The sequence below is a fragment of the Hesperophylax consimilis genome, chromosome 19 (assembly GCF_061612785.1).
Source record: "Hesperophylax consimilis isolate HC1 chromosome 19, BYU_Hcon_1.0, whole genome shotgun sequence".
NCBI classification, from domain to species: Eukaryota; Metazoa; Arthropoda; class Insecta; order Trichoptera; family Limnephilidae; genus Hesperophylax; species Hesperophylax consimilis.
Window position 1 is genome coordinate 29757395 of NC_142854.1, and position 23365 is coordinate 29780759.

Here is a 23365-nt window from a genome sequence, read left to right on the forward strand (position 1 = left end):
GAGTTGGTATTTATATATAATGTCTAAATAACGGCTTCCTACTTTGCTCATTAAATTGTTTAAAATTATCGAAACCACGACTTTTTTTTAATTATTAATTTTAATTTGTTTAAAATTATTAATTTAAATTATTATTAATAATAATTAATTAATTATTGAATGCTACTTAGTAAGCAGTGATATCAATAATTCCACGATTTAAAAAGCTTAGAAAATTCTAATGATATATAAGAGTTGCCATTTCCAGAGAATATATTTAGTTCGTCTACCTACTGTTCTAATTTTATTAATCAAAAAAGATTGGATCGAATAATTATTTCCGATTTAAAATTACATATTAATTCGAAGTTGAATACGAAGATGGTTGATATCTGAAATGAGATGTAACTGCTGCTCTGATTTACAGATACTTATGCGGAACGTTAATTTAGTAACCGGTTCTTCAAAAAGAAATAAAAGAAACCGTGGGTAAGTTTCAAGAGACTAGTGGCTTTTTAATTTTCGATAAATAGTGCAATAATGAACCAGTTCCATAAAAAATATCAACGGTTCCAGTGACATAAATGTAGCCGGGAGCTGGTACAGGAATATCGATCATCTCTACGAACGGAAACGTCAGGATTCAGACAAGTCAGACTAATGTGTTACAGAGTCTCCTTTGCTTCCTTCTCGTTTGTAATTATGTTTCCGTCTCTCTTATGTAATATTGTACGAACTACACAATACTTGAAATCGAATTGCTTTTACTTTTTTGATGACGCTTGTTCGACGTCTTGACCGTCGAGCTTTACCCTGTATGAAAATAGGTTTTATTTATACTAACTAAATTACACTTAAACTCTGAAATTGGTGCTGGTTAATTGTAAGAATATATCGCTTGACACCTGTTAGATCAGTTTAAACAGCATTCTCGATATAACACGAGAGTATTTGAGAGAGGTTTTGCTACATTCCTTTCTTATTTTTAGCTGAGAATAATTATCATCATACGACAGGACGCTATCACAGCAGTGCCATGGATTCCAACCCAAAGAGTGTTTCCATCAAAACTGAACCATGGTCACAGGAAGAAGGCTCAGGTGAAATGGCCTATAAGGATGTTGAAATCCACCTCCCGGATGTGAAGAAGGAATGTTTGCAGTATGCCGAGAGTGTTCAGCCAACTAGTAAGTTGCATTGCATATCACAGAAGTGTTTCCGACGCAAATAATCAGAACAGCTGCTTGTTCTTTACTTCCCCTCTTGTCGTCCACTCTTTTAATATTTGTATAAATATTTAAAGTTACAACATGAAATATTATGTTGTTTATATTCAAATATTGTATAAGCTTACTCAATAAATAATAAAAAAATCTTTAAACACACGGTAAAGAACCAACCTATATAAGTAAAATAAATTAACGTGAATTTATTTTTATTTTCTATTTTGAATATTTGAATTATAATGTCCCTTCTTTTTCACGGTATTTCTTGTTTAAGCTAATTCAATATACCGTTGATATTAGACATAGATAAATCAAAATTTCAACAACTTTACGCCGTATCCATATTTCAGATATAAATCGACAAAATAAACCTATCCGATTTTTAATTTATGTATGATGGGAATTCCAATGAGCTTACTACTGAAAACTTCAAGTATCTTATCAGCAGGATCTTGATTAAACTATATAAAACAATCTAACAATAATTACAAATAATCATACACATAGCGCTCATGTCTCTACATATATTGAAATAGAATTATTTGCTGATGATGCTAAGCTATACAAGCCAATAAAAGTCTAAACGATTGTGTCAATTTACAACATGATTTAAACAATATATGTTTAAAAATATTTTTATTATTATATCCACCTAATGCCAACAAAATCAACTATATCTAAATGTTTCAAAATGTCATCACATTGTCTTTTCGAGAAATAAAAATAAAATATTTACTTAATTATTCTTTAAACCACGACAACATTGCAGCAGTCTCAAATATTTGTGATCTCGGAATAACCCTTGATAGTAAACTACTATGTAACCTTCATAAACATCAAATCACAAATTGAGCAGCTTAAATGTTAGGCTTCATCATAAGAAACACAATTTTTTTAATAGCATCGATATAATTAAGCAACTCTACTTTGCCTATGTACGAAGTCATTTGGAGTTTGCATCAGTTGATTGGTCTCCATTTTACATAAACAAAATCGAAGCATTTAAAAACAAATTCATAAAATATCTTTGTTACAAGTCATTTGCAAGATTTAATAATTATGCGTGTATCTTTATGTCTCTATTGTTTATATCTCTATTATGATTTGATTTATATCTACATCCTCTCTTCATGGCTATAAATGTATTGCTTTGTAAATTTTTCATTTTATATAATCTTTTGTTTTGCATAATTTTTTTAATTCATATTCCTTTCTCACAAATTTAATTTACTTATTCCATATTATGCTGTCTCAGTAGAGGTAAAGTTACAAGGAGGAAATCCATAATTGGTTTTATTTTACTATATAATACTTATGTACAAACTGATAATGTAAACAGTCGATTTCCCGAAAATAAATAAATATTAACATTTTGTTGATGTTCTGTTTCAGGTAGCATTAATGTGGAGACTGTACCCATGGAAATGCCAGAACCCCGTGAAGAAGACGGTGGGGGAATTCCTTATACGGAAATAGACATAGACCTGCCAGATATTAAAAAGGAATGCTCAGAGCACTCTGAAAGTATTACCGAGAGTGCAGGTAAAATGGATTTTTTTTCATCTGAATCAGTTTTAATAATTTTATCGTATCATTATAGATACCGACTTATTGAGCTTTATCTGTTATCTTTTCCAGGTGTGATAGTGGTCCCGAAGACACATACCGAAGTAAAACCTCTTTCATGTCTCCACTGTAACTTCTCCAGCTCGAGCAAATCACATTTAACAGTGCACTTACGCACGCATACTGGCAAAAAACCTTATTCCTGTGCCCATTGTAACTACTCCTGCTCACAAAAATCTTTTTTAAAGAGGCACTCATTCACCCATACTGGACAAAAACCGTATTCATGTCTCCATTGTAACTACTCTTGCTCACGCAAGTCAGATTTATCGGTACACTTACGCACACATACTGGCGAAAAACCTTATTCATGTCTCCATTGTAACTACTCCTTCTCACACAAGTCAGCGTTAACAGTTCACTTACGCACACATACTGGTGAAAAACCTTTTTCATGTTCCCATTGTAACTACTCTTTCACAAGCAAATCACATTTAACACTGCACTTACGCACCCATACTGGCGAAAAACCCTATTCATGTTCCCATTGTAACTACTCCTGCTCACGAAAATATCTTTTAAACCGGCACTTATTCACTCATACTGGAGAAAAACCATATTCATGTGCCCATTGTAACTACTCCTGCTCACTGAAGTCAGTTTTAACGGTACACTTACGCACCCATACTGGAGAAAAACCTTATTCATGTTCCTACTGCACTTATTCGTGTTCTCAAAAGGGATATTTAAAAAGTCACATTCTGACCCATACTGGCGAAAAACCTTATTTATGTCCCCATTGTAACCAATCCTGCGTAAGCAAATCGCATTTAACGGTTCACTTACGCACTCATAGTGGCGAAAAACCTTATTCATGTCACCATTGTAACCAATCCTGCGTAATCAAATCGCATTTAACGGTGCACTTACGCACACATACTGGAGAAAAACCTTATTTATGTCTCCATTGTAAATACTCTTGCCCACGGAAGTCAGATTTAACGGTACACTTACGCACCCATACTGGAGAAAAACCTTATTCATGTTCCTACTGCAGCTATTCATGTACTCAAATGGGACATTTAAAACGTCACATTCTTAGCGATACTGGAGAAAAAACTTATTCGTGTCACCATTGTAACCTCTCCTGTTCACGAAAGTCAATTTTAGCGGTACACTTACGCACACATACTAGACTGATTTAATTTTTTTTAAATTTCATAATAGGTAATGTATGTTTTATAATTAAGCACCTCTGTAAGTATCTAAGTTTCAACTTACAAATATTAATTTTGTTTTGAATAATAGAATTAGCGAAAACTAGAATCGTGCTTTTTTATATACTCGGCTCTATTATTGCTCGTATTAAGTCTACCGTTGAGAATATTCTTGCTTATGTCAATTTATGCGAAAAATCGTGGAGTTGTGCAAAAGGGTATTTGTCTGGGATCGTAGTCGCGTTCCAACGCCTGTAATACCCAAAAGGGCATCATTCTTCGTTGTGTTTCTTAACCATGTGAAATGGGCTGGCCCAACTACTATTTGACGGCCGACACATTTTTTTAGCCGCTTCCAAAAGATCCGGTGCCAGCTTGCGGGCTTGATCTGTTACAGGCGGTCCCCTTGTTTCAATTACATGTGTAAAATTATGTTTACGATCATCTGGAGTCTTCATGTCGGGTCGTGTCAATGCAGGGTATTTATTTTAAAATGTCTCGGTATTTCTGATTAGCAGATAACGTCGAGATGCCGGATGAGGGTCCTTGAGAATTCATTCCTCCAATCTGTAGTGGACTGTTCCGTTAATGTTGCGTTCTTCAGGTTGTATTTTTCGTGATCCTGCTTGACCTTGGAAGTACGGATACCTCAGCACCGGTGTCGATCAAAAATTTTTGTTGCCTTATGAGTTCATGGATGAAGAGACGACATGTATGTTGAGGACAATCGCACGTCCCTACTGCGGTTTTCCGTTGTTGGTTCCCGACTTGTTGCTATTAAAAGTACATGGTTTAGTGCAATAGTACGATTTGTCAGCGAATTTTACATGATATTTGCAGTAGCCGTTTGAGGTATTGTTGGTGTATATTGGCCTACCGCATGACCTGGATCGAGGTCGTCGGGCGGAATTCGGGTACGGGTATTCTCGGCGTGTGCTGGGATTGCTGTTTTCATTATAGCCTTGAGCCTGTCCGTGACCATCTCTTCGAGTCGTTTTGAGTTGTTTGACTTCGAGAGTGAGTGACGAAATTTGCTCATGCAAACTCTGGTGTACAGCACATACGTTTAAATCTACGTTCCGAATGTTTTCATTACGCTGTTTTTCGTCTACTGCTCCACATTGTATTTTTGGTATCCTTCCAAAATTTTATCTGCTGCAGACGCAAGTTGTAACAGGTTGTCATCGGGTAGTGCGGCCAATATGTCCTGGACCTGTTTAGGTTGCCTTTGCAGCCAAAGTGTGAGCAGCGAGTTCATGCATGAGTCGGAGTAGTCCATACGGTTTCCTGTCATCGAGCTGTAGTCCGGTTAGAAGACGAGTTAGTAGGTTTTCTTCAGAATCTTGTAATCTCTCGATGAGTGCTGATTTGAGAACAGTGTACTTGTCTGCTGCAGGGGGATTTATGACTACGTCGCTCACGGTTCTGAGGGTGTCCATATCCAAAGCGGCAACAATAATGTTATATTTGGTGAGGTCATCCTTGACTCTTGATTTTGAAAACTGGCTTTCAGCTTGTGCGAACCAAAGTGCAATATTGTCGCGCCAGCAAACGGGTAGTTTAACCTAGAGTTTATGGCTGTATCCATTGCTGTATTATTATCGCCAGTTTTGTACGATATCTGGGTGTCCTCAAACGATACATTGTTCTGGTAATAAGGCAAGCAATAGGCAGTGGAACAAAATATCAAAATACTGAGGAAACAAAAGCAGTGACAACAATAAGTTTAGATTTTGAAAATGAAATTGTGAAAATTCAGAAAAGTTAGATTAATGGTATCCAAAACTTCTCAAAAATCCCTTAGTCCTTAATCTAGAGTTCATAAAATGTTAACAAACATAAATGTATTGTGACGAGTTCAAACTGTTTTGTCAACTAATTTAATAAACATGTGACAATTTTATGCGCTTGCAAAATTTAAAAAAATTATATTTGAATGTTCGTATTAGAATTTAACTGTACATTTAAGGCGATCCAATACCAAGTAACTCAAAATCGGATGTTTATGGATTGAAACTTTGATTGCCTAAGCAAATACTACGGATGCTTTAATTAAATACTGCAAGTAGAAAACATCTTGGCCTTGTCAGCAAACGATCATTTTTTTGAGAAAACCTTTTATCAGCCAAAAATCAAGTATCAGGCCTAAAAAAACTGTCTAGTGCAAAATATCCCATTTACAAGCCCATTTTCGGATTTTTTTTACTGTATAATGTGGGAAATTTATTTTTTCATTCGATTATCGGAAGAAATTTTGATATATGTACCAGAACTTCACAAAATAAAACAAAATATTCCTTTTTGCGTTGTTTATTTTTACACGAATTTTTTATCGATTTTCGAGGAGGTAAACATTGAATTTGTCACTGTGAAATAACCTCTATGCCGTCTACGTAAGGGTTTCAAGCTTTTGTATTTATTTACCGCCCTGCGCTGGCGGTATGAAGACGTTCTTTATTTTAGTGCCGCTCTGTTCTGTGAAATGTTTTCAACTAAAATCAGTTTACGTGTAATCGTTTTTTTTTTTAAATTCCTAGTTTTATACAATGGGGAGGAAAGATAATAAAAAAAACTGGGTACGCTCAGTGGCCTAAAAAAAATAAAAAAACATGCTGGAATATTTGGGTCAGTTCAAATAATCTTTTTCATAATTAAGTACAATAACGCAAGAAATATTTGTTTATTTTATGTTATTATGTTTAGAAATCAAACAGATACACATAAAGAATATTAACAAATATACATTGCAAAATAAACGCATGATAAAATAAGTTACAATCATTATTTAAATGTACAAAAAAAATATTATAAATCGGTCATCATCGATTATCGAACACGATTAGACTATTAGGTAAAATATACCTACTCATGGAGTAGGAATTAATTTTTATTTTTTCAATGCATGCAATGTCTTTTGTAATGTAATTTATCTAAATGTTTTTTACAGGCCTCTACGTAATCTTTCCGCAAAAAACAATTAAAAAATACTGCTGTTTCAATAATTCCTAACTATAATTAGGTATTGTAATTTATTTAATTTAGTCGATGAATACTATTTGAAAAACAACCATGCAATAATTTCTTTGCCAAAAATATGTAAATAACGCAGCTGAACAAAACAACGAGTCAAGAGTGTAGAGTGTAAAACCAATTTCAAATTTCAAAAAATTACGGAAGCGACGCACAGTGATAAAATTTAACGAAATTGGGGACGTATTTGTTCTTAAAAGAATCCAAGGGTTAAGTTTATGACTAGGATTGTTATAAAGTGGTCAATTCACGCATTACAGATTGCTTGTTTTTTATATGTTTATTACTAGGATTGTTATACATAATACATAAATTCTTTATTCCAGGATGTGGGGAGGTTAGTGCAATCCCACACATCCCATAGAGGATATAAGTACAAATAATATTTACATTTAGTAAAATAAATAAAAAGAGATTAATAAATTAAAAATTAAATAAAAAATGAAATTAAGTTAAAGCAGAGAAGCACGGGAATCCATCGGATCTGAGATTGTGGGAGCAAGTATCTTTCTCCAGTGGTCTTCAATGCTCGATCCTGAAGTCAGACGGGATTCTTTGTTAATAATGTTTCTGGAATGGTTTATCCTTTCCCTCAGTCCTGCAATCCTAGTTCTTAACAGAGCTGTTAATCCTGGAACTCGCCCTTCTGCAAACATTGAGGAGGCACTGCAGTGCCTGGGGAGTCCGAACATCAATCGGTAAGCGTTGTTATATTGCACCCGAAGCCTTTCCATTGTTCTTTTCTTGAAATTAGCCCAGAGCTCGCATGTGTACAGGGTGGTGCAAAAGGCAAAGAAGAGCGTCCTTTTCACTCGTGGACTACAGAGCCGAAATCTTCTACTGAGCATGTTACATTTTATACTCAGTACACGCCTCTGCCTGTCAATATCTTCATCATCCGTTAACTTGTTGTTGATGATATGTCCTAGATATTTTGTGGTTTCCACTGTTTTCAGAATCTCACCATTCAAAAAGACTGGGGGAATGTTTTTTGGGCCTTCCCCGTGTTTTATGACCAACAGTGCTGTTTTTTTCGCATTATATATCATGTTGGTTTCGTGAGCAAATTCTTCACAGATTTTCAGGAGAATTCTTAATCCCCGTATTGACGGTGCCATCAGAACCATATCATCTGCGTAGCTCATATTGTTAACACATAGACCTCCGATGTGGCAGCCCACTCCAGCATTGTTTAATCTGTGGGTTAATTCGTCCATGTATAAGTTAAACAGTACTGGGGACATACATCCTCCCTGTCTGACCCCCCTTTTCAAGAAATAGGGTTCTGAGAATCCATCTTTCCACTTTACAAGGTTTTCCTGTTGACGGTGCCATGATTCGAGAATTTTTACCACTTTCCATGGTATCCCTCTTTCCTTTAGTTTTTTCCATAGTAGGGGGTGGGAAACTCTGTCGAATGCCTTACTAAGGTCCAGAAAGCATGCGTAAGTTGTTGTTTTTCTTTTCCTGTAGTATTCCAGCTTCCGTTTTACGCAGAATATGGCCGAGTCCGTGGAGCATTCTGTTTTAAAACCCATCTGATTGTCTTTCGTTTTCAATTGGGGTCCGACTTGATCTAAGAGAACTCGTTCAAATATTCTGGCGGTGGCGGTTGCGATGGATATCGGTCTGTAATTTTCCTGTAAAGTTATGTCTGTCAGTTTAGATTTTACTATCGGTATTATGATTGTCTTTGTCATGTCTTTGGGTAGATAACCACTCTTTATGATATCGGTAAACAATGTTGCCAGTAGTTTCAGAATCGCTACCCCTGCATGTTTGAGGTGTTCGATACTTAAGCCGTCATGTCCTGCTGATGTTCCGGATTTCATGTTTTTAATGGCGGTTTTCACCATGTTTGCAGTGACTATGGGGTCAATGTCATCATAGGCGTTCAAATGCGTTTCATTTGAGGAGATGGTCCGCGTAGTAGTCGCGAAATGTTTTTTGAAAATATTGGCAATTACTTCAGGATTTGTTTCTCCGTTTATGTTGCACGAAAGTTTGGAACGCATGTTCAATAGTTTATTAGACTTGTTCCAAAATGATTTGAAGTCCCGATTATCTAAGTCCGCTGCTATTTTATCCATCTGGAGTTGTGTCGAATTCTTTTGGCATTGTTTTAGAGCTGTTTTGAAGGCGGCATGCTTTGTCCTTCTATCCTCTGCGATGGGACCATTGTGCGGTCTCCCATTATCAATCCAGGTGAGCATCGCTTGTCTTGATTTTTCGTATTTGTCTGCGACAAATTCATTCCATCCACAAACTTGCTTATATTTTGGTGTAGTAGTATTTCTAAATATACTAGCGGCACTGTATCGTAATGCTTGTACTATACATCCGTAGAGGTGTTTTATTTTGGCACGTTCAGGGTTGCCACCGTCCTCAAGAGATGTATTTTTTGGCTTGATTTTAGCTAGATAAGTTTGCGAACATGAGTTGTAAATTCCGATATCACGTATATTTTTCGGATTCCATAATGCTGGATCCCTTAATATAGATGTAAATACTTCCGATGTTATTATTCCATTCGTATTTAAAGTTAGTTCGAGGGGTCGGTGGTCAGTCCAATCAACATCGTAATGTATTTTCATATCGATAATTTGTTTGTAAATATTTTTCGTAACTAGACAGTGGTCTAACCACCTGGTAGTACTATGCGCGTCACTGACGTATGTGTAAGAATTCTCAGGTAAAATTTCGGTGTCGGCACAAATGTATTCGAATTCTTGACAAAAAGATTTTAGTTCTATTCCAAAGAGTGAGTCGGGATTAGCGTTGAAGTCTCCGATAATAATTGAATTGATATAATCTTTGTCGTCAATGATCGTTTGTATGGAGGCCAGGCAGTTGGTAAACTCCAGAAAGTTGTCAGTTAAGCAAGTCGGCATATAGATCGTGAAGATGGTTAAATTTTCAGTATTCAGACTCACCTCGATTCCGGCCATACGACAATTGTCCATCGGGATTGTGGTAACCCTTAAATTTTGCTTGTAAATTATCCCAACTCCGCCGTACGGCCTACCTAGTAGGGGAACGTTAGCTATATTGACGGCAGAGGTGCCCAAGCTATTGAAATGCGGGTGAATATTAGACAAAAATTCAATCTCTGTTGGGAGTAGCCACGTTTCTTGGACTAGTATAATGTCATATGATTCGCAGAGATCGTGAATAAATTTTTCGGAGCTACGGACCGATCTGCAGTTAATCGAAATAATTCTTAATTTATCGATTGTCATTTTGATTTTTGGTTGATGTACGCGATTCTATATATTTACGGAATACAATTCCTTCCGGCCATAGTTCTTCCACCAGGTATTTCGACCCTTCAGCTTAATTTTTTCGATCTTAGTATTTTCGAGACCATTATCTGCAAGGTAGGTCTTTACGTCGTCCTCGGTAGTTTCCAATGTAAACCTTGAAATATAAATTGACGTAATTAAATCTACCGACTTCAGTGTCGTTGAGGTTGCTTTTCCTCTCAAGTTGCGTTTGGGTTTTCTAGTTACTAATGTAAATTCTCTCTCATCTTCCGCAGGAGGCCGAGGCCGCGGACCGCGGTCACGCGATACCTGTTTATTGTTTTGTTTTAAAGCGTGTGCGAAGTTCATTCCCGGCTGCACTGGACTATTTGTAGTGTGTTCGTTCATTGTCTTTGTGTGTGTGGTTAACACTGCATTACTAGAACCAGTCGATAAGTAGGATGCGCCGCCCGTCGGTATTTGTTTATTATCTGGAAATGGTCGCTTACCCACATTTAAGTGGTTAATAATTACTTCCGAATTCCCAGTTAAGTCACTTTGTTTGTTTGGGACCTGAATATTTGCAATTTGCTCTCTTATTAGTGCCAGTTCTTGTTTCATGTCTTCATTTTTTGTGGTCGATGAATCTTTTAGTTCGGTTTTTAATATGAGTTATTTCCGTTTTCAGTGCATTGAGTTCCTTAAGGAGTTTGGACACATGCTGTCGAAGTTGATGGGAGGCAATTTATGCAATTGTTTAGCAGCGAACACTGGTAGCTTATCAGGATCGGTCTCCTTCAATACTCTCAGGATGTCCTGGAGGTCTCGGCTGATTCTGCCATCTCCTTTCCGCAAAGTACGTTTATCCGGAAGCTTTTCAAACAGGATTGTTTTCGCCTCCTTTATTTCCTCTTCGGAGTAAGTAGAGATGCATAATTGTGTAATTGCAATCTCATCCAGAGTGTCTGCCTTGTTTTGAATGAACGTAAGACACTCGTTTATAATTTTTGTTATTTGTTTTTGGGGTATTATGCCGTGTTGCGCTAACTTCTTCTTTAGCCAACGTTTCGGACAGCATTGCGGTGTCCATCATCAGGGCAGATGTCTTATTTAAGACATCATCCAAATAAGACATCTGCCCTGATGATGGACACTGCAATGCTGTCCGAAACGTTGGCTAAAGAAGAAGTTAGCGCAACACGGCATAATACCCCAAAAACAAATAACAAAAATACTTTTGGCCGTGAAAATCTTAAATCACACTCGTTTATAATTATATTACATGAGTTACACGACATAGCGATGCGATACGGTCTTCTGTCGCGACAATACAATACAATACGTTATAAAGTGGTCAGTTATTGTCAGTTCACGCATTACAGATTGCTTGTGTTTTATTCCAAATGGTCAATGCAGGTTTTGGAATTGTTCATTTATAAGGCTTAAAAAAAGAACATGAGAGTCCTTACATATTTTTTTAGGGATCACAATTATCCAGAATAATGATGTAAATCTCCAATAAGACAAACTTTTGATCAATACATTGATACCATAGTTGGTTCCTTTCCAAATAAAATTTTGAGACAATTGGCATTTACTTCACCTCGGCTTTTATTTCATTTTTATGTTTATAATTTGTCTTTGCGTAGCATTTGGTTTATTTTAAATTAAATTTGACTAAGTATTTCATCCAAGAAATTGCCAGGCGTGGAGATTTTTAGTTTATTAAGTTTCAACACGGTTTCGCTACATTCCATCCATTATTTAACTGTTAACAAAATGTTTGCATTCTCCTCCATCCAAAGCGAATGATTCTAATTCAGTATTGTAAAACATTACTGTGATGTTATTGGAATGTTATTACTATTATGTTGGTATGTATAGATAACCAACCTTATATATTTGGACCCACCTAAAAATTTACTTAATAAAAAATGATTTAAAAATTGTTGCATAATTTTATTACACAAACTGTAAAAATTTTAAGTACATTTCTCTCTTCAAGACCCGCATTAATAAAACCCTTCCTTCAACCTCTTCCTTAATCCGCCCCACAACCCTGCCCAACCAGTGGCGATATAAATAAATATACATATATTTATCTGTACAGACAGAGGCGCTCTTGTGAGATGTCACATAAAAAAACGAAGAGTTTAAAAAACAGTTTTTTTGTGCCTCCTGTAGAATTTGATAATTGGAAGGCTGCCTTTACACTTGGAAGTTTTTTCCTGTATGTTGCTCACGTAAGCGACTTACGACAAATTTACCAATGTAAACGACACCATAAGTCGCTTACCGTAATTTTCAACAAGTTACAGAAGTTTTTCTTACGTAAGTTTTTGACACGTCTAATCGCTCACTCGGGAATTTACGGCTCTCTCACAGCTTATCAAAACAGATTGATAAGTTGAGTCGCTTACCGTAAGTTTTGACGTCACTGTCGGGATGGTAAAACAGAAATCTGCAACACCGACAGTAAGATCCCGTTGCTCCTCGGGACTTGTTTACTTGTTGTCATTTGGCATTTCGCTGTTTCACCCATTTCTAGTTCAGTTCACGTATCATAGTTGGTAATTGGTAAAAATGCCCAATAAACGAGCCGACGCGAAGAATTGGAGTAAGGACGAAACAAAGCAGCTGATAGACATTTTTGAAAGTCTTCCTCTGTTATGGGATTACCAAAGGGCAGACTATAAAGATAAAAATGCACGAAGCAATTCTCTTGCGTCAGTTGCAGAAGTGTTTTCAACAACGCCGGAAGAAGTAAATAGAAAATTGCATAATATAAAGGGACAATTTCTGCAGGAACTGAGGAAGATAAAATGTAAGAAGAGTTGCAGCGGGTTAGATGATCTGTACACTTCCCCTTGGATTTATTTCGAAATGTTGAAGTTCCTGGACATAAGCTCTGGTACACAGGCAACATACATATTGGTAAGAACATTTTTATTTAAAAAGTGTATGTTTATTTAAATATATTTATGTTCAAGTTTAATTCTGGGGGTTAATACTATAAGTGCCCATTAGGGCGGAACGAATTTTTTTTCTTTCTAATTCTGATTTGGAATAGTTGTATTAAGTTGCCAATTGCCATCAATTACCTCAATTAAAAATATAAAAAATATCAGACAACGGTAAGAGCCCCCGCCAAGACATCGAACATTTACAAAAACGACAGTTTAGGGGATATTTGCGCGGCCTAGAAAATAGTACAGAATTTATTAAAATAGGTTTATTTTATTTAAAAACATATTCAAATATAGTTAACTAGCTATTGAAATCAAATATTTCTTTATTTTAAATATACTTTGGCGCTGTAACAATGGTGCAAAGTGCGGGACGAAGCGGAGAGCGGCACCTGACAATCTACGAAATGCAGTGTTTTGTTTAAACTACTGTCGATAATTGTCTCAGGTGAAAGGTCGCGCGTCAATTATATTCACGAGAACTTATTGATAAACGTTTTTTAAGTGAATTAAACTGATTTCTAGAAGACAAAATTTAAAATGTCCGATATTTGGTGTAAGTGCAGAGTTGAAAGAGAATATCATACCTACGTTTGAAAATGTGATGAAATTCCACGAATGGGTTAGACAAGACTTATAAGTAAGGAATAACACAACAAAATAACCTACGTATTTGGAAATTGCCGTAGTAGTTTGAACGAAAATTGAAGAATTGTGGATAAAATCTTCGATTCCGATTGTCACACACAAAATAATCTTACAGTTACTAAAAAGTTATCACTCGAAGTGTTATAATTTGAAAAGTCTTTGAAGAAACTTAAGGAAGAAAAGTTAGAAGAGTTCAGAGTACAGAGTAGAAAGATTTTTGACATAGCTGCAAGTAAATGTCAAGAATTTGTAAGCTGTACTTGTTTGAGAGAAAAAAAAATTCCAAAAGAGGAACAAATGTTTTTAGAAGACCAACGCACTAACTGACTAATGGCTTTAGGAAGAGCTGATCTTATCCATAGTAAAAAATTGCTGAATAGAAGATTACGTACTCTCAAACAAGAAATGAGGCATAATAGATAGGATGAAACTAAGAACAATAAGGCAGAATGAGACGCGAGCAAATTTTTACCGAAGAAAGAGTAACAGAAATTCCTTCATTATATTTCGATGGAAGGAAAGACAAGACGGCTAAAACTGTTTTAAAAAGATCGAAGAGGCTTAGAGTGATTGTACAAGAGAAAAATATTTCGATTATAAAAGAACCAGGTACTGTTTATGTCGGGTATGGGGTTCCAACATCGGGCAGTGCAAGAAATATTGAAAGAGCTATCCACAGATTTTAAACGACTGAAAAGATATCACTAGATGGTTTAATGGCTGTTGGCTGTGATGGAAAAACACACAAATACAGGGAAAACAGACAATCTCGACCATTGCAATGGATAATTTGTCTCTTACACTCCAATGAGTTACCATTGAGGCATTTGTTTACCTATTTGGATGGCCCTACTGCAGGACCTAAATCATTTGCAGGTCAAATTGGTAAAGCATTAGAGATATGCGAGACGCTGCCGTTGGCTAACTTTGAGAAGATGGAAGGTGAACTACCTCCACAAATATCCACAGATCTCAGTACAGACAAGAAATATTTACAAGAAATTACTACTGCTGTCATAAATGGATCCTGGTCTCCTGGATTTATTGAAGAGAAGCCCAGGTAAACTACCCCATGCCCGTTGGTTGACAAGAGCTAATCGCATACTGCATTTGTATATTTCTACAGAAAATCCACAACAAAATCTTGTGACTTTAGCAACGTTTGTCGTATAATCATACGCTCCTGTCTGGTTTACTATCAAAACACATTCATCCTGCAAAGATGGTTCAAATCATTTATGGAAGCTCATTAACAGCACTAGATATTTGTTCAACGAGTTGTTAGTGATAGTAGACCCTGTTATAATTTGTAACAGTTACTTCGCTCATCCCGAAAACTTGTTGTTGAGTGTGATAACAGATTCATGTAAGCACATTGGAGAACTCGCTGCAAGACGCATTTTAAAGGCTCGTCAAGTTAATAAAAAATCTGTTTCGCGCATTTTTGAGGTGCCAAAAGTAAACTTAAATGCATGTTCTTACATAGACATGATTGACTGGCAACAAAATATATACGAACCCTCAATACTGATGAATATTTCCGATGGTCAGTTACAAGATCTTATTGAAAATAGAGAAGATACATTGTTGAAGTTTATGAGACTGACTTGCCATACCCAGGCTGTGGAAAGATTTGTAAAAGTTGTGACAGAAGCAGTTCTAGGTGCATTCGACAAGATAAGACGAGAGGGATTCATAAAATCTAAATTAGCATCTCGAAAACTCATGCCAAAGTTTGAACCTAAAAATGGTTTTTTGCTATAAAAAATGATTTTATTCATACCAACATAACTTTCTTAATCTGTGTTTAATTTTGAAATAAATGTTTTTATTAATTAAAATCTACTTTTATTTTATAATTTCGTGCATAACATATTATGTTTACTTATTATTTTGTTTATAGGGTGTTTAATACAAAACGTCTATAAAAACATAAAAAATAAAATTTCAAGTCTCTGGCGGGACCTCAAGATGTCGAGCTAGAAGTTCCAAATTGAGAACTGTTATTAAGAATTACATAAAGCAACTTTTCCCTGGTATTCCAATTCGAATTTCGAAAAAAAAAAATTTTCATACAAAAGTGTTCCACCCTAGTGCCCATGTCAGTTTTGGATTAAGGTACCAGAAAGTAGTCTAATAAAACCCTCCCTTAATTTTAATGCTATGAATATGTCAGGTGCTCTGTTTTTACGCCAAAAATCGATGAATAATCTTCATCCCTGGGCGATTAAGAAAATTGACACAGGCACTTATAGTAAAGCCCCAGAACTCTACATTGGGAAATATTCTCTGAATTCGTCGTCCACTTGTGGGTAGATGGTATAATAATTATGATATGTTAAAGTTCTTGGACAGGGATATCGGTACAGAAACAACTAACACATTGTATGGACATTTTTATTTATAAAGTGTAGAATACATATTCATGTTCACGGTTAATTATTAACCATTAATGATGAAAGTAGACTGCGGGGAAACGGTGTGATTAGCATCTGTTAGTTAAGTAGCGTAGGTTAGACACTTTGATATTGCCATGCCAATTCTCCCTCAAGAGAAACGAAATATTCGCTAAATTCATCTCGAATTAATTGTCCACTTGCAGGTGGATTGTTATTTCCATGCCTTTGTTCTAAAGGAAAAAGGTTTTCACGAGGCATTTCCCCCTCTCTTCCTCTATCAGTATAACGTGGAGCATTATTGCCAGACATCATAAAATTGTGTAGCACACAGATCGTAGAAACTAATAGTTCTACCTTTTTAGGGGGTAGTTCAATGCGGTTTCGTAAAATTCTGTATCTGCTAGCCATTACACCAAATACACTCTCAACCATAGCCCTGGCCCTTGAAAGACGATAATTGAAAACTCTTTTAGCAATGGGTTGGCTTTTGTATGGGTATGGTTTCATTAAATAATTTGATAACGCAAAGGCATCATCGGCCACCAATACATAAGGCATCGGTTTCTGCCTCCCCGCTAGAGGTATGGGAGGAGGAAGTCTGAGTGATCCTTGCTCTAAACCATTAAATAATGCTGTATTACGGAACACACCCCCATCAGAAACACGGCCAATGCAGCCACAATTCATGTAAATAATTTTATATTCTGCGTCCACGAGAATCATTAGAACGATACTATATGTTCCTTTATAATTAAAGTACATGCTCCCGCTGTTTTCTGGACATTTAATGACTACATGTTTTCCGTCCAGTGCTCCGATACAATGAGGGAAGTGCCATTTTTGTGCGAATCTGTCTGCAACATTATTCCAATGTTCTTCTGTTGACGACAACTGTAAAAATAATACAAAAATATGTTTTTTTTTATTTTTAGCTACAAAATACTGGCGCTATGAGGGACGTTACGGAGAAGGAGAATATAGAGATGCCTAGCAACAGTCAACCTCGGCAGACATCGGAGCGGCCAAACCGTGCTGAAAAAAGGAAAAAGGAGGCTGATTTGCTTTACAAATGTAGCAAAATATTAGATGCACCTGCGAATGAAGACCAAGTTTTTGGTGACTTTGTGGCTTCATCGCTAAGAAGTGTATCTCACGAACATAACAAAAAAAATTAAAACTCAATATTCAAAAACTCATCATAGAAACTTTGGAGGATGACTTAAAGACTCCCCTTTCTTTTATATATTTGCCGCAGTCATCACAACTGCCATCGACTTCAAATCAATTATATTTAAGTGAACTGGACAGTTCGGGAGAGCAGCACTATAAATATAACTTGATGGATCTTGTGGAAGTAGATGTTTCAGAAGACGATGGATGATATCACTAATTTTAATTTAATCGTGATATTTTTTTTTATTTTACGTTTTATTCCACTTAGTTCTTACTTTTTTTATCAACAGTTAATTTTTTTTCAGTTATGTTTTCTTATAACTCCAATTAATAATTTATTTACTTAGCTTCACTCCAAATATAAACATACATTAAGATTTTAATTTATATTTTTCTTATACTTATTACAAACGTATTTATAATACATACATAACACTTCAATATTAGTCTCATTGCTCTATTCTGGATTATTTCGAGTTTGTTTAAGCTACTTGCATTACTAAGATAGAGAATACTAGAACAGTTTGTATGTAAATGGGTATTTATTTTTCATCGAGTCTATTCCTAAGTATTTACTTTATTATATGTTTAGATTATTTCCAAGTTTTCACTTACCTATTTTAAAATTTTATGTCATTGGTATATGTTAAAAAATATATTAACTATCTGGTGCTGTTCTTCGAATTGCATGAATTGTCCAGTTTACATAAGTACCCCACACGCCTTTGTTGACTTTTGTCAACACTTTTTTATATTTCTTTGTTTTTTACCCTGTATTTTCCGTTCCAATGTAACAAAAACTTTAACTCAATAAAATAAAAAAAAATATACCACACTATGTATTTTGTATAGGTAAATAATTTTGTTTTAACATACCTTCACGTATTTGTCCTTTAATGTATCATAAATAGCAGCACATACTTCAGGTATAAATAGTGATATATTAGACGTAGCTATTCGAAACAAGTACATTAAGGATAGGTACGTAAGAATCTCCTGAAAATAGAAAATATAATTGTAAAACTTTGTAAACACACAAATGAGTACTAAGTTTGAATCGTCATGATAGCTTTATGAAATAACACACTGCAATAATCTATGGAGACCAACATAACACTAATTTTCATTAACACAATCGTCATGTTTAAAAAATGCCTGTGTAAACGTGTGATAATGTTTCTAGTATTCGACTTCACGAACTGATGAATCAGCTATCAAACTTCACAACAAATTAACATCTCCAATGAATGCATACAAAAATGCAATACAAGAATGCATAGAAAACATTACCTGACGCCAAAAATCGAAGAGTCACCAATAATTTTTCAGCTGGTGAAATAGCATTCCGAAAACGAGTATCATTCTTTTTAATTAGCGGTCCAATCCTTTCCAATATGTATTCGAAGTCAGTTGCTGTCATTCGGATAAAATTAAAGAATTGTTGTTGATCCTCAATTCTTAATTCTGCCGTTAAACGAACGAAGGCCCCATCAGTATTTCTTCTTTGAAGCCAACTCCTAATCCAACACTCTCTACGGGCACTTACGTTTTTCTTTGACAGTATTGTGCATATTATCGCGGCGGCAATCCGTTGTTTGCGGAAATGTGAATCCATAATCTAACCGTAAATAAATTCTCGACTTTATGAAGTGTAAATAAACAAATCCCTGTTATCAAATGTCACTAACTGAGAGCTATCAAAGTCGGCGGCAACGCGTTGTTGTAAGGAAGCCATCAGGTGCGATTCCGTGCCACGCGGCAGTCGGCAGACGGCAGCAGCAGACGTCGACTGCAGTGCCGCCGACGGCAGACGGCACTACTTAACTGTATGAACTTGTATTGGACCGTTTCCGACACACCACTACAAATTGCAAGAATATTAATTATAAAGATCAAAGAATAAGAGAAAATGTTTGGAAAGAGATCGCCCAAGATCTCAATAAAACCAGTAAGTTTTTTAATTTTTTTTATTATAAACTTTTACCAACTATTGTGTACGATTTACAACCCTTCTTTGCCATGATACTTCACCTACCTGGGAACAAAAATATTATTTTAGTGTGTCTCGAGAAAACGTCCCCATAGCAAGAGAGATGATATACTATTATTTTTGAGAGAGAGAGAGAGAGAAATCACGGCTTTCGCTGTTGAAAAATACCTCTCAAAATGAAAAAAACAGATGAGTTCAGCTCGTTTGCTAATCATATTGAGCACGTTTTAAAGAAATTACCAATTTTGCTTAAAATAAAAGCCAAAAAAGATATCTTCGAAGTTCTCACCAAGTACGAGATAATGGCCGTAGACAATGCAGCTAGTTCAACACCATCTACTTCAAGCGCTGATACCGCCATGACAAGTGCTTCTGATGATAGTAGCTATATAATAGTAAATGTGTATTCTCCACTTAGCTGTTATTCGGAACCGACCGATTTGTCATGTGCACAAAATGAAGGAAAAATGGATTCTATTAATAATTATTCGGAACCAAGTGAATCAATTCCATCATTGCCGGAATATTTAAACCAGTAGCTTAATATAACTAAGGACAGGTTGTTTCACAGAGTGTGAACGATTTATCAAAATTCAAAGTTAATTTTCAAGTTCTGTTATTATTTCAACTTTGTGGTTCAACTGGCAAAATATTGATTATAATAACAGAGCTTGAAAAGAACCTTTGCGGAAGTAGAAAATTGATTTTAAAATTTGATGAATTGTTCAAATGCTGTGAAACAGCTCGTCATTTCTTCTGTGTAATTCATTACAAAATAATTTTAATTTGCTTACCTTAGTGTCAACAACAATTTTTCTTCTGGCGATATTGTGTTTTGCCTTGTTTTTGGAGCAAGATCATTATAAATTAAAAAGATTACAAATTTTAACTGTTTTTTTTATTTAAACGGCAATAACTTCTGAAAATGTCTTCACTCTCTTCTAAGTGTCTTTTTATCAAAGGTTCATAAGCGCCTCCTTCCAGTCTATTTAAGTACATTGGCAGAATAGGCTTTCTACTTGAGTAGTAATACAATAATAAATCATCGTCATCGTCTTCTTCTTGCAATAACACATTTTATTATTCATAACTATATATGGAAGACACAACCGTCGGCAGTAATGCAGCAGACGCAACTGCAGTGCCGTCACTGCCGTCGATTTTGGAACCTACGCGACAGCATTAAGTAGTGCCGTCTGCCGTCGGTGGTACTGCAGTCGACGTCTGCTGCTGCCGTCTGCCGACTGCCGCGTGGCACGGAATCGTAAAAAGTAAACAATCAAAGCAAAAGTACTTATACCTACGTTCATTTTATTACACCCACAGATGCACTGATCAAAATGATAACTTTTGTTTTTAACCTCTTTATTTTTCTCTCTTGTAACCTAATTGTCACTTTATTTGAATACGTTTGTCATGAGTCATGATTCAATGAATTGTTTGCGATTTCTTTCGAAATGATATCCACAGAATTTGACATTTTAAATTATCTCATGCAAATTAGGTCAACAATGGATAAAAAAAATTCAAGTTCAAGATGGCTATCATTTACAACACAAAAAACTGACGACCTAAATTTTTTCACATATCTCCCTAATACCTTTTACCAAAAATAGCTGGTTTCTGGTGTAGCGGTCTCTGTGAGAAGTTCGTAAATTAAACTTCCTAACAACTTCCGTGAGCATTATTTACGATAAGTTGGATGCATATTTAAGCGCTCCTGTGAGTAACTTTTCCAAAATTTACGAAAGTCGTAAATTTTACTTACAAGTGTAAACCCACCCTTATAAATAGTGCAAAAATGTTCCAGTTCCACAGACATAAATAATAACGGTTCCAGTGACGGAAATGGAGCCGGGAACCGGGCCAGGAATATCGATCATCTCTACGGATGGAAACGTCAGGTGTCCGACTATTGTGTCTCCTTTGCTTTTAATTCCTTAACGTATATAAGTGTTGCTCTGTCTTTCTAAAGTAATATTATATGAACCACACAATAATTGAAATTGAAATGCTTTTACTTTTTTGAAGAGGTTTCTTCAATATCTTGCAATTGACCGCCGTGCTTCGCCTTGTATGTAAGTATGACCTTTATATATTAACTAAATCCGCCACTCATCCTACCGGAGACAGGGAGAACTGCCCAGCATACCTAGCAGCGCTTTCGAGGGATTTCTCCACGATCAGCTATGGCGTCTAACTACATAGATGAAGACTATGATGTTGACTTTAAGAGAACTAATAGGTTAGACCAATGGACGGAAGAAATGGTAGAAAAAAACAGTGAAGTGGGAAGTTTTATATGTGTGCAAGTTAATATACGATCAATCTCTAAATATTGGGATGTTTTACATGCTAACCTCCAAAATTGTTGGAAAAATATAGATTTATTAATGTTATGTGAAACATCTATAAAAAGTGAACAAACTTGTCTTTTCGAAATTCCAGGTTATAATAGCATCAGTTACTGTCGCACATCCAAATCGGGAGGGGGTATAAGCTTATATATCCGGGATACTTTAATTTTTACACAAAATACATATGAAACAATGTTTTTCGAAAATATCTCATGCCTAATAACATTACCTAATAATACAACACTTAATGTTCTTGCTATTTATAGACCACCAAATCTTAGTAAACAATCTTTTATAAATGAGCTTTCTTCATTACTAACCAAACATTCGAACCGTAATGAAAATATGTTAATATTTGGTGATATAAATATTGATTTGCTAAATTATATTGACGCTATAACGATCAACTATGAAAACACTCTTTCAAATAATTATTTTACTAAATGTATCAGTGACGTTACGAGGGAAGCCATAGCTAAAGGTAAAGTGACACGTACGTGCCTGGATCATATATTTGTTAGGTATATTAATAAGCACAAAGACACGGACATGCTACGTGCTTGTGTATGTGACTTCATTATTGCTGATCACTTTACAACAGGTGTGAGCATTCCATATTATAAAATGAATAAACGTATTGTAAATGAAGTACGGCAGGTATCAATTTTATCCCAAAAACGTATAGATTGCTCTATTAGAAATTATAACTGGAGTGCTTTACTACAGACAAACGATTGCACTAATTTATATAATCAAATAAAATCCAATTTTAACGAATTGTATGAAAATAGTAGATTAATTATAGATGTCAAACCTAAAGCTCGACCTTGGATAATAAAAGAATGGATGACCGAAGATATTTTATCACATATTAAAAAAAAAGATTTTTTATTTAAACGATGGAAAAATTCACCAACAAATACAATTTATGAAAAACAATATAAATCATTTCGTAATTATGTCACCAAATTAATAATCAAAAATAAAACGGCATTTTATAATGATAGATTTAAGCATCATTTTACAGACAGCAAAAAAACCTGGGATGAAATAAATAAAATTCTAGGACGTAACACAAAGAGTAACTGTGATGATGTTATATCTAGATATATGCTAAAAGATCAATCCGTGGAAATTGTGACAAACCAATTTGTAAACTATTTTTCAGACAGCATTTCTTCAATGGTACACAAATGTGATTTTAGGGCATCAAATATCGTCCCGCTAGAATTGCAACATAGCTTATATATACCACGAGCGTCACTCGCAGACATAGTGAGCATAGTGAAGCTCCTCAAAAATTCAAAGTCTCCTGGCATAGACAACATACGAATGTTTGACATAAAAAGACACATAGATATCCTAGGCCCTATATTAACACATCTGATTAACATAATTTTAACTCAGGCTGTAATACCGGATGAGCTGAAGTGTAGTATTGTCAGACCTATTTATAAAAGTGGAAAACATACCGATATAGGAAACTATAGACCGATTAGTATACTACCAGCTATAGAAAAGATTCTCGAAAAATACTTATCTTTAAAACTAACTAAATACTTGGACTACTTT

General features: G+C 35.4%; 1 protein-coding gene and 1 pseudogene across 1 annotated transcript; both read left to right on the plus strand.

Annotated features, from left to right (window-relative positions):
- Nucleotides 1-626: 626 nt before the first annotated feature.
- LOC149415103 (uncharacterized) lies at nt 627-11246 on the plus strand. The gene is made up of 5 exons (XM_089643288.1): nt 627-794; nt 969-1166; nt 2598-2747; nt 2844-3103; nt 10949-11246. Exons 1-5 carry the CDS (start codon nt 755-757, stop codon nt 11180-11182), a joined length of 882 nt encoding a protein of 293 aa, XP_089499414.1. The 5' UTR covers nt 627-754; the 3' UTR covers nt 11183-11246.
- Nucleotides 11247-12843: 1597 nt separating this feature from the next.
- Nucleotides 12844-17654, plus strand: LOC149415104 (uncharacterized; annotated as a pseudogene).
- The last annotated feature ends 5711 nt before the right edge of the window (nt 17655-23365 follow it).

Excerpts from the sequence above, each read along its gene's own strand:
- LOC149415103 (XM_089643288.1), top strand. The coding sequence starts at position 755 with ATGACGCTTGTTCGACGTCTTGACCGTCGAGCTTTACCCT. Across the intron at positions 795-968 it reads TGACCGTCGAGCTTTACCCT|CTGAGAATAATTATCATCAT; the intron begins GTATGAAAATAG and ends TCTTATTTTTAG. Across the intron at positions 1,167-2,597 it reads CGAGAGTGTTCAGCCAACTA|GTAGCATTAATGTGGAGACT; the intron begins GTAAGTTGCATT and ends GTTCTGTTTCAG.